At 42.9% G+C, this 11,584-nt stretch overlaps 1 protein-coding gene across 1 annotated transcript in view; it reads right to left on the bottom strand.

Moving 5' to 3' along the window:
* Positions 1–1,778: 1,778 nt before the first annotated feature.
* chfr (checkpoint with forkhead and ring finger domains, E3 ubiquitin protein ligase) overlaps positions 1,779–11,584 on the bottom strand; it is a 75,840-nt gene continuing 66,034 nt past the window's right edge. The window contains exons 14-16 of the mRNA XM_072240830.1: positions 5,597–5,704; positions 3,860–3,932; positions 1,779–2,153 (exon numbers count right to left, since the gene is read on the bottom strand). Coding sequence (XP_072096931.1) covers positions 2,111–2,153; positions 3,860–3,932; positions 5,597–5,704 — 224 coding nt within the window. The 3' untranslated portion in view covers positions 1,779–2,110. The remainder of the gene's footprint in view (positions 2,154–3,859; positions 3,933–5,596; positions 5,705–11,584) is intronic.

Here is an 11,584-nt window from a genome sequence, read left to right as displayed (position 1 = left end):
GTGTCGGAGGCTGAGGGGAGACCTGATAGAGGTTCACAAGATCATGAGAGGCATAGGTATAGTGAACAGGAAGTATCTGTTTTCTAGAATAGAAATGTGGTGCAATTGCTGAATGAACCGCCAGCAGAAGTGCTGGATGTGGGTTCAACTGCAGTGATTAAGAGAAGTTTGGATAAGTACATGGGAGGGATAGGAAGGGCTATGGTCCAGGTGCAGGTCAATGGGACTAGGCAGAATAACAGTTCAGCCTGGACTGGACAGGCTGAAGGGTGTTTTCTGTGCTCTATGACTCTCTAACAAACTCCCCTAAAAGCTGTGAACACTTGAGCAACCAGAACTTTCAAGACCATGATTTATTATTTTTTGCCGAGTACAGCAAGGTAAATAGAATCAATTGTTAGCATTGACATTGTGGGCAGAAGGGTCTGCTGCTGTGCTGTAGTACTCCCATCAGTTATAATCTAGAGTAGGCACTTACTTGATCTGAAATAGCCTCAGGTTTCTCAGTACAGAATTCTGGACCGAGTCCCAAGCATTTCCAGTGTTAAGATGTCCATCATTAATGACCCCCATCACCCAGGACACACCTCCTCATTGCTACCATCCAGGTGGAGGAACAGCAGCCTGAAGACACACTCAATGTTTTAGGAACAGCTTCTTCCCCACAGCCATCAGATTTCTGAATGGACAACGAACCAACATCCTCGAGCTCATTTTTCCTTTGCTCTCTTTTGGACCCCCAATTTTTTTTTTTTAAAGATATACATTTCTTATTGTAATTTATAGGTTTTAAAAAAATTAGGTATGCAATATATTGCTGCTGCAAAACAACATTTCATGACATATGCCACAGATACTAAACCTGACTGATTCAGACATGTCTGAAGAGTAAGAATTTCCAGTTGTATACTGTATACATTCTTTGATATCAAGTTAAACCATTTGAACATCAATGTCAATTGAAGATTCATTCAGATGTGACTACAAGACTCCCATAAAAAGCCCACTGACACTCACTAGCCAGTGGCTCCTTAAAGCATGGTCACTTGAACAAGGAGTTGGTGCTTAACACACAAAGGACTAACTCACACAAGGAAATCTCAGACAGGATTCTAAACTTGGAAAAACCCTGAAGCAATTTATAAAAACAGCAAACAATTCACAATGACTTTCTTATGGAAGCTGTGGGAGAAGTGTGCCTTCATCTCCTCCCAGTGAATGGGTACAAGAGTATCACCTCCCCCACATTCCACGCTGTAGGTCATGGACCATTCGGCCACTCCATTAAAATGCAATAAAAACAGAAGGTAAGTACAGCTGGCAGACAAGTTCTCCTGCACAGGTTTACTTTAACAACCACAGATCTGACCCCTTTTAGCTATCATTGGTGGCCAATATCACCCCGTCAGTGAGCAATCCCTGCAAAATTGAACTTCTGGGGCTGCCAAATTCTAAACATTTAGGATGTCTGCAGTAAAAAGACTTGTGCAGCCAGGAATGAAATCAGCTCCCATAGCAGTCCACGGGAATCTTCCATTTAAAATACTTTGTTGAAAATTAAATCTTTACAAGCTCAGTTTCTACAAAAGACATTGAAGAAATACTTCTGGGCAGTCACCAGAATGGACATGAAATTATATGTTCTCAGTGCCTTAACTATTTTGTAATGAATATCCCTGGAATCTTGCTCAATAAAAGCAACAATTTTAAAAGATGCATCTCCAGTTCTTCTGTTTTAAATTAAAAAAAATTATACTCTTATATTAACTGCACAGCAGTTTCAAAACAAGAATTAATTTTATGTGGAAAATGTGACAATACAGTACTAGAGTAAATATTTGCAAGCCATAATCTGAAATTGTGCGCAGTGCATCTTTAACGTAACCATTTTCATAGCTCTAAGCACTATGTTCCTACCACAGCAGAAAAATGGGTGAATTTTGTGTCGGCTGGTCGATATCTTGCCCTTTCATCTTTTAGGTATAAATTTTTACAATGCTCCAGAGCCTCATAAATTTGTAGAAAAAGTTTTCTAAAGACTATTTTTAAAGTTCAGATCCATTCAATCTTCAATCTCTAGGAGCTGCAATGGCTTTGACATCGAATATCTTCAGTGCTTGAAGCGAGTTTGTTCACAGATGTGGTTAAATTTCCTGGAAGAAGAAAAAAATGAAAATAAAATGGCTGGATTTCACCAAAATGTTTCCCAGTTAATACCAATTCAGATGATACTCTTCAATTCATACAAAACAGATAAGGAACTTAAACATGAGGAAGTCTGTAGATACTGGAAATCCAAAGCAACATACAAAATGCTGGAGGAAGGCAGTATCGATGTAAATGAAATAAAAGTCACCGTTTTGGGCTGAGATCTTTCTTCAGGACTGGAAAGGAAGGGGGAAGGTGGGAGGGGGAGGAGGAGGCAGCCAGCTAGAAGTGATGGGTGAAGCCAGGTGGGCGGGAAAGGTCACGGGCTGGAGAAGGAGGAGTCTGCTAGGGGTGAAGAGTGGACCACAGGAGACAGGGAAGGAGGAGGGGACCCGGGGGAAGTAATAGGCAGGTGAGAAGTACTTGTAAAAAGTCAGAGTGAGGAATAGAGGAAGTGGGAGGGGGAGAGAACTTGTTTACCAGAAGTAGTCAATATTCATACCATTAAACAACACACAAAATGCAGGCTGGGCAACATCTATGGAAAAGAGCAAACAGTCAACGTTTTGGGCTGAGACCCTTCATCAGGACTGGGAAGAACGATGAGGTCAGTGTTAGGGGAGGGGTGAAGTAAAGAGCTGAGAAGTCAATTGGTGAAAGAGGTAACAGGCGGGATAAGGGGTATCTGAAAGGAGAGGGTAGAAGACCACGGAAGAAAGGGAAGGGGGAAGACCATTCTAGATGGGCAAGTAAGGAGATAAAGTGAGGGGGAAACAGGAATGTGAAGTCTGGGGAGGGGCATTAACAGAAGTTCAAGAAATCGATGTTCATGCCATCAGATTGGAGGCTATCCAGATGGAATACAAGTTATTGCTCCTGCATCCTGAGTATGGCCTCATCACGACAGTAGCGGTGGCCATGGATTGATGTGTCAGAATAGGAATGGGAAGTAAAAATGAAATGGGTGGCCACTGGGAGATCCTGCTTCTTATGGCGGATGGAGCACAGGTGCTCGGTGAAGCAGTCTCCCAATCTACATTGGGTCTCACTGATATACAGGAAGCTATATCGGGAGCACCAGATAAAGTAGGTGACCTCAACAGACTCACAGGTGAAGTGTCGCCTCACCTGGAAGGACTGTTTGGGCCCCTGAATGGTAGTGAGGGAGGTGGTATAGGGGCTTGTTCAGCTTACAAGTACCGGGAGGGAGAGCAGTGGGGAGGGACGAATGGACTATAATCCATTCAAACATTAAGGAAGCAGTACTGGTGCTACACAAATTGTTGTGAAGTTCCTCAGCCAAAATAACGAACTTATTTTAGACCATTTCTTGCATTCGACAACAGATGATCAAATTTCTGCTTAGGTTCAATAAAAAAAAATCTGTAGCCCTAAAAGGAGAAGTTATAAAATCCATTCCTCCATGACTACAGTCAACCCTTCATAAGTCAGTTCTTATGAAGACACGCAAGGCTTTAATATACCGATGGGAGGGCACAATGATGCTTTGTAAAGAGAGATCTAACTCACTCTCTGCAGTGCTATGGCAGAGCCTCTCAGTTTGTGGCCTTTATCATTCAAATTACTAAGTAACAGTAGCAAATTGTATTGAATTCATGCCAGATGAAAGGCCAACTGGAAAGTGGCAGACAACACGTTCAAAGGATCCACAATTCAAACAAGGAATCAATTAACCTCTTGTGGTACTTACATAGCGTGATGTGCTTTAACCTGTGTTCGACAGTTTCGACCCCAGTAACAGTCTGGACGTGCAGTTACAGAACCTGCAAGATCAATAAATTGCAATATAAACTAAAAATTCCTCAATTGAATACTACTATTAAAATTCTACCAGTCAGAGGCTATCCTGACTGGCTGCATCACTGTCTGATGTAGTGGTGGTGGTGGGGGGGGGGGGCTACTGCACAGCATCGAAATAAAACTGCAGGGAGTTGTAGACTCAGTCAGCTCCATCATGGGCACTATCCTCCATAGTACCTAGGACATCTTCAAGGAGCAATGCCTCAAAAAGGCAGCATCCATCATTAAGGACCCCCACCACCCAGGTCATGCCCTCTTCTCATTGCTACCATCAGGAAGGAGGTACAGTCTGAAGACACACTCAGTGACGCAGGAACAGTTTCTTCCCCTCTGCCATCTGATTTCTGAATGGACATCAAACCCATGAATACGATTTTACTACCTATTTTTTTTTACGCTACTTACTTAACTATTTGATATACATGCATATACTTACTGCAGTTAAGATTTTGTCTATTATTATGTGTTGCATTGTATTGCTGCTGAAAAGTTAAATTTCATGACAAATGCCAGTGATACTACACCTGATTCCGCAGATCGGTTGTGTAGGAGGGAAGGGCGTGGAGTAGATTTATATAGGTCAGCACAACATTGTGGGTTGAAGGGCCTGTAGATGCCATGCTGTATTCACATCAGCAGCATTATGCCTGTTATGCCACTGGCATTAGGAGAAGCAATGAAGGTCCTCCATCTCTGTCTGTCCTTGACCATCTTTTCTATTATACCCCAGGTGTGGTTCAGGGCCCTCATTCTTGCCTCTACAGTACTGAGCCAAGTTGTCTTTGGTCTTCCACATTTTCTCCACCCTTCAGGGGTTCAATGAAGTGCTATCTTGATGATGGAGTTGGCCTCTCTTCTCATCACGCACCTAATCCATCTCCAACGTTTCCTCATGAAGATTATGGACCTATGCTCTTCGTGACACTGAGGGAGTAGGGCGTAGTTGGAGATCTTTCATGGCCGGGAAGATCAGAGGATCTTCTGGAGGCTTGTGATATGGAATGACAACAGCTTGGCAAGGTTGTTCTCTGTCATGCACCAGCATTCTGACCTGTACAGAGGTGTGGACAGAACACAGCTCTGGTACAGCTTCACCTTGTGGATGCTGTACTTGGATGATCCCCATATGTAGCTCAATGATTTGAAGATGTTTCTAGCTTTGCTGAGTCCGCACTGGATGTTGTCCTTGGTTCCACCATCCTGCCACCCAGGCAGCTGAAACTGCAAGTGCTATTGTATCCACATGCTGGATTGTTATTGAAAAACAATGCAAAATGACAGCATTTTTTTTGTTAAATGAGTAAGATCAGAATTTCTTAATAGTTGATGAATTGTTACTTGTGGCACAATAGTGTACTGGTTAGCACAAAGCTTTACAGACCCAGTGACCCAGGTTCAACACCCTTTACGGAGTTTGTACATTTTGCCCATAACTACATGGGTTTCCTCCCACAGTCCAAAGTAGTACGAGTTGGTAGGTTAACTAATCATTGTAACTTGTCTTATTGATTAGGCTACCAGGGTTAAATAGGAGGGGAGGTGGGGCGGGGGAAGAGAGGGGTTTGCTCTGTGGCGTGGCTCAAAGGGCCTGTTTGGTGCTGTATCTCAATAAATATATGAAGCTTACCTGGAAGTTCCTCTTTTGGAATGTTCTGCCTGTACTGATAAGCCAGCTCGCGGAAGTTATGTAGTCCACAGCAGTAACAGAGAACAGCATTTGACGAAACATTATAATCTGTTTAAAAATATAGGATTGTTGATGCAGTTAAGCTTGCAATAAACAGATTGGAACAATTGTATATTATTTTGATACACCTCCGACTCATAGGCAAGCTTTTTCATTTCCAACTCAAAAAGTTCCCACGTGGTCAGATGACAGGGATACAAAGTTTATACCATAAAATTATAGGATATAAGAGCAGATTTGGGCCATTTGGCCCATCATGCCTGATCCACCATCTCATTATGCCTGATCCATTTCCCTCCCAGCAACCCTTCCTGTTCCAATTAATCAAGAATCTATCAACCTCTGCCTCAAATATACCCAATGACTTGGCCTCCACAGCCACCTGAGGCAATAAATTACACAGATTCAGCACTCTCTGGCTAAAGAAGTTCCTGATGAAGGGTCTTGTTCTGACACCTCAACTATTTACTCTTTTTCACAGATGCTGCCTGGCCCGCTGAGTTCCCCCAACGTTTGTGTGTGTTGCTCAACTCCATTCTAAATGGATGTTCCTCTATTCTGAGGCTGTGTCCTCTGGTCTTAGACTCCCCCATCACAGGAAACATCCCATGCACAATAAAGTCAGCAATGGAAAGGAGCATTACTAATTGATTGCATGAAATTCATTGTAATATCAAGTGGGTTAAGTAATTAACATTACTAAAGTAAGAGCACTTGAGAAATTAATGGGATTAAAATGCCAACAAATCCCTTGGACCAGAATGGCCTACATACTAATTGAAGAGACTGAAGACTCATGAATTTACTGGCTGTGAAGTTTCAGGATTTCTTCGATTCTAGAGCAATCGCAATGGTTCAATTTAATATTAGAGAATATATACCGTATACAACCTGAAATCCTTACTCTTTGCAGACATCCACGAAATAGAAGAAAAAACCCCAAAGACTGAATGACAGAAAAACATTAGAACCCCAAAGCCCCTCTCCCCCCTCCCATGCACAAACAGCAAAGTATCAACCCCATCCCCCTCTTGTTCCAGCAGAAAGCATGAGACCCCCATCATGACGCATTGGCCATTTGGTCTGGTATCTATAAACAGAACAGAGTAGAATCTATACATGGCGAAAAGGACATCCCACAATCCTAACTGAGAAGTTGCAGAATCTGGGCCTCTGTACCTCCCTCTGCAAATGGATCCTCGACTTCCTAATCGGAAGACCACAGTCTGTGCAGATTGGTGATAACATATCCTTTTCGCTGACGTCAACATTGGCGCACCTCAGAGGTATGTGCTTAGCCCACTGCTCTACTCTCCGTATACATATGACTGTGTGGCTAAGCATAGCTCAAATACCATCAATAAATTTGCTGACGATACAACCATTGTTGGTAGAATCTCAGGTGGTGACAAGAGGGCATACAGGAGTGAGATATGCCAACTAGTGGAATGGTGCCGCAGCAACAACCTGGCACTCAATGTCAGTAAGACAAAAGAGCTGATTGTGGACTTCAGGAAGGGTAAGGCGAAGAAGCACATACCAATCCTCAGAGGGATCAGAAGTGGAGAGAGTGAGCAGCTTCAAGTTCCTCGGTGTCAAGATCTCTGAGGATCTAACCTGGTCCCAACATATCGATGTAGTTATAAAGAAGGCAAGACAGCGACTATACTTTATTAGGAGTTTGAAGAGATTCGGCATGTCAACAAATACACTCAAAAACTTCTCTAGTTGTACCGTGGAGAGCATTCTGACAGGCTGTATCACTGTCTGGTATGGAGGGGCTACTGCACAGGACTGAGAGAAGCTGCAGAGGGTTGTAAATCTAGTCAGCTCCACCTTGGACACCAGCCTACAAAGTACTCAGGATATCTTTAGGGAGCAGTGTCTCAGAAAGGCAGCATCTATTATTAAGGACCTCCAGCACCCAGGGCATGCCCTTTTCTCACTGTTACCATCAGGTAGGAGATACAGAAGCCTGAAGAGACACACTCAGTGATTCAGGAAAAGCTTCTTCCCCTCTGCCATCCGATTCCTAAATGGATATTGAAGCTTTAGACACTATCTCACTTTAAAAAAAAATATACAGTATTTCTGTTTTTGCACTCTTTTAAATCTATTCAATATAGACAATTGATTTTATTATATTTTATTTATTTTTTTCTCTCTCTCTCTGCTAGGTTATGTATTGCATTGAACTGCTGCTGCTAAGTTAACAAATTTCACATCACATGCCGGTGATAATAAACCTGATTCTGATGAAAAACACTATCTTTAAGCATAAAACCATAAGACATGGGAGCAGATTGATGCCATTCAGTCCATCAGTCTGCTCTGCCATTCAATCATGGCTAATTTATTATCCCTCTCAACCTCATTCTTCTGCTTTCTCCCCATAACCTTTGACAACCTTACCAATCAAGTACTGATCAACCCTCGCTTAAAACATATCTGGTGATTGGCCTCCACAGCTGTATGAGAATGAATCAAAGACAAAGAATAAACGGCCATTTTCACGTTTCACTTGGAGCAAAGACTTAAATGTAATATTTGCTGGTATTAAGTTAGGAAGGAAGGTATATCATGGAAAAGGTAAGCAAATTTAGATTAAGTAATGAAGGGGCAGATGGGGAGAGGTCATGCAGTTGGGGGTCACGTGAAATCTTTCACTTTAGAGGGGAAGAATAGATAAGCAGGAACAAAAAATGTGTAAATGTACAATAAAATGCATTGTCATAATCATAGAAAGATACAGCAGAGAAACAGGCCCTATGGCCCATCTAGCCCAGGCTGAACCATTTAAATTGCCTATTCCCATCAACCTGCACCGAGACTAGGGCCCTCAATACCCCCACCATCCATGTATCTATCTATCTCAAACAATGAAATCAAGCTCGCATGCAACCCTTGCGCTGCCAGCTCATTTCACACACACCGCCCTCTGAATGAAGTTCTCCCTCATGTTCCCCTTAAACTTTTCACTTTCACCCTTGACTCATCACCTCTAGTCGTAGTCCCACCCAACCTCAGTGAAAAAAGCCTGCATTTGCCCAATTTATACCCTTTATAATTCTGTATACCTCTATCAAATCTCCTCTCAATCTTTTATATTTCAAGGAATAAAGTCCTAATCTATTCAATCTTTCCTTACAACTCAGGTCCTCCAGACCCAGCAACATCCTTGCAAATTTTCTCTGTACTCTTTCAACCTTGTTTACATCTTTCTTGTGGGTAGGTGACCAAAATTGAACACAATACTCCAAATTAGACCTCACCAACGTCTCTTACAACTTCAACATAACATCCCATCTTCTGAACTCAATACACTGATTTATGAAGGTCATTGTACCAGAAGCTTTCTTTAATACCCTATCTACCTGTGGCATCATTTTCAATGAATACTGGACTTGTACTCCCAGTTCCCTTTGTTCTACCACACTCCTCAGGTCCTTACGAAAGTGCACTAGTCTGCATTAAATTCTATCTGCCATATTTCAGTGACAACCACCAATAGAGTCCAAGAGTGTGCTGGAGGCAGCCTGCAAGTGTCACCAGGCTTCTGGCGACAACATAGTCTGTCCACAATTTACTAACCCTAACCAGTACATCTTTGGAATGTGGGAAGAAACCAGAGGACCCCACACAGTCACTGGATCTCATAACCCAAAGGGTGAAAGATGCCGGATCAATGAGCACATTCAGACATGGAAATTAAAACCAATGCAAGATTTAAGCCACAATCATACCAGATGACAGCTTTGTGGTCCAAGTGCCCCCCACCTCTGCTTTCTTTTATATACAAGACCTTTGTGTAGTTACTTGGGAGGAAAACAACTGTGTGGGTTTATATTTCTAGAAGTTCTAAAGTGAACAGAGATTTCTGAAGCTGAAGAGGGCTGGACTATGCACACCTATCCATGTCATATGTCATTCTACAATGCACCGTAGAGAGCATGCTAACATGCTGCGTCACTGCTTGCTATGGCAACTGCACTGCGGCACGCAGGAAGGCTTTACAACAGGTAGTCAAAACTAGCCTGCCCACCGCCAAGGACATATATACATAAAGGTGCTGGAAAAGGACCGGTAATATCATGAAGGATCCTACTCACCCTGCTCAGAGAGACTGTTTGTCCCACTCCCATTCGGGAGGAGGTTATGTAGCGTCCACACCAGGACCACCAAACTCAAAACAGTTACTTACCCCAAGCAATGAAGTTGATCAACACCTCCACTCACTAACCCACCCCTCCACACCCCCAACTACCATTACTTTATCATTTCCTGTCAGTCTCACGTTCAGACACCCCTGTGCCTATCGTTACTTTATGGACATACAATCACTCTGTATAAGCTTCGACAAGAAGGCTAAACCAGGTGAGGTCAGCCAACACAAGGTCATGCCCATCCTAGCATGCAAAGTTAGCTCTGACGGACTGATGGGTGAGATCTCCAGTGAGATCCAACAGCCAGGAAGGTGGTACTGCAACGCTCCATAGAGAGTGAAGGGCATGACAAGGCACAAAGAACGTCACGGTCACCCCCAGCAACCAAGGAAACCCCACTTTGTGACGCCTGTTCGTACCACTGGACTGGACTTCTCAGGTTGAGAGTGAACTACCCCAGTACAATGGCCTTTTCACTTTAAAAACTCTTCCGTAGAGGTTTCTCATCATCGTTGGACATGATGGACAACCAATGTATACAAGTTATTCTGATTTTTTATTATGGTCTTCATCTTAATGTGGTTTTTTTGTGCTGTATCGGAACTGGATACCATGCCTTCTGACTTCCTCAGCAAGCCTAGCGTGCGGACTCATTGGAAAGGGTACAGAGGAGATTTACCAGGATGCTGCCTGGTTTAGAAAGCATGGATTATGATCAGAGATTAAGGGAGCTAGGGCTTTACTCTTTGGAGAGAAGGAGGATGAGAGGAAACATGATAGAGGTATACAAGATATTAAGAGGAATAGATAGAGTGGATAGCCAGCACCTCTTCCCCAAGGCACCACTGCTCAATACAAGAGGACATGGCTTTAAAGTAAGGGGTGGGAAGTTCAAGGGGGATACTAGAGGAAGGTTTTTTACTCAGAGAGTGGTTGGTGCGTGGAATGCACTGCCTTAGTCAGTGGTGGAGGCAGATACACTCGTGAAGTTTAAGAGTCTACTGGACAGGTATATGGAGGAATTTAAGGTGGGGGGTTATATGGGAGGCAGGGTTTGAGGGTCGACACAACATTGTGGGCCGAAAGGCCTGTAGTGTGCTGTACTATTCTATGTTCTATGTACGCCTGTGTACTGAAAATGACATTCAATCTTGAATTGGAAAGCTCACTCACAATGAGAGAGGCTGGAAGGAAAATATCAGAAATAGGAGCTGGAATTGGTCACTAGAGTTACTCACTCAGTTAAAAGCACAGCAAATCATCTACCTTGTTCCATTGTCCCCAAACCATTATTCTCTTAGCACCCAATAATTAGCCAATCTTATTTTATGACTAAGATCAATAGCTGAATGTGTCTACTGACCTCCGAGTAGAGTATGAAGGGTTTTCTCAGTGGGAATCCTATTTCCCTCAGCCCGGACCTTTTTGGTCTCTTCTATCAGATTCCTCCTTCTTCAGCCCTTTACCCCTTCTTACCAGCTTCTTACTCCTTCCCCGCACCCCATTATTGTTTTCTTTATTTTATTGTGGGTTTTTTGGGGTTACATCAGATCCGGAGTAACAATTATTTCATTCTCCTTTTCACTCGAGTACCGAAAGTGATATTAAACAGTCTTGAATCCTAAGATATGCCTGCAAAATCCAGTTTAGTACTTCAGTTCAGCACCAAAGCACTTTCTTTTAGATGAGACGTTAACCCAAGTCCATACACTCAGGTACATTTAAAAGATGCCACACCATGGAAACATCCTTTGAATTTTGATCG

Source organism: Mobula birostris, chromosome 22 (genome assembly GCF_030028105.1).
Source record: "Mobula birostris isolate sMobBir1 chromosome 22, sMobBir1.hap1, whole genome shotgun sequence".
NCBI lineage: Eukaryota > Metazoa > Chordata > Chondrichthyes > Myliobatiformes > Myliobatidae > Mobula > Mobula birostris.
Note: the sequence above shows the minus strand (reverse complement) of the source record. Positions and strands in the feature narration are given on the sequence as shown.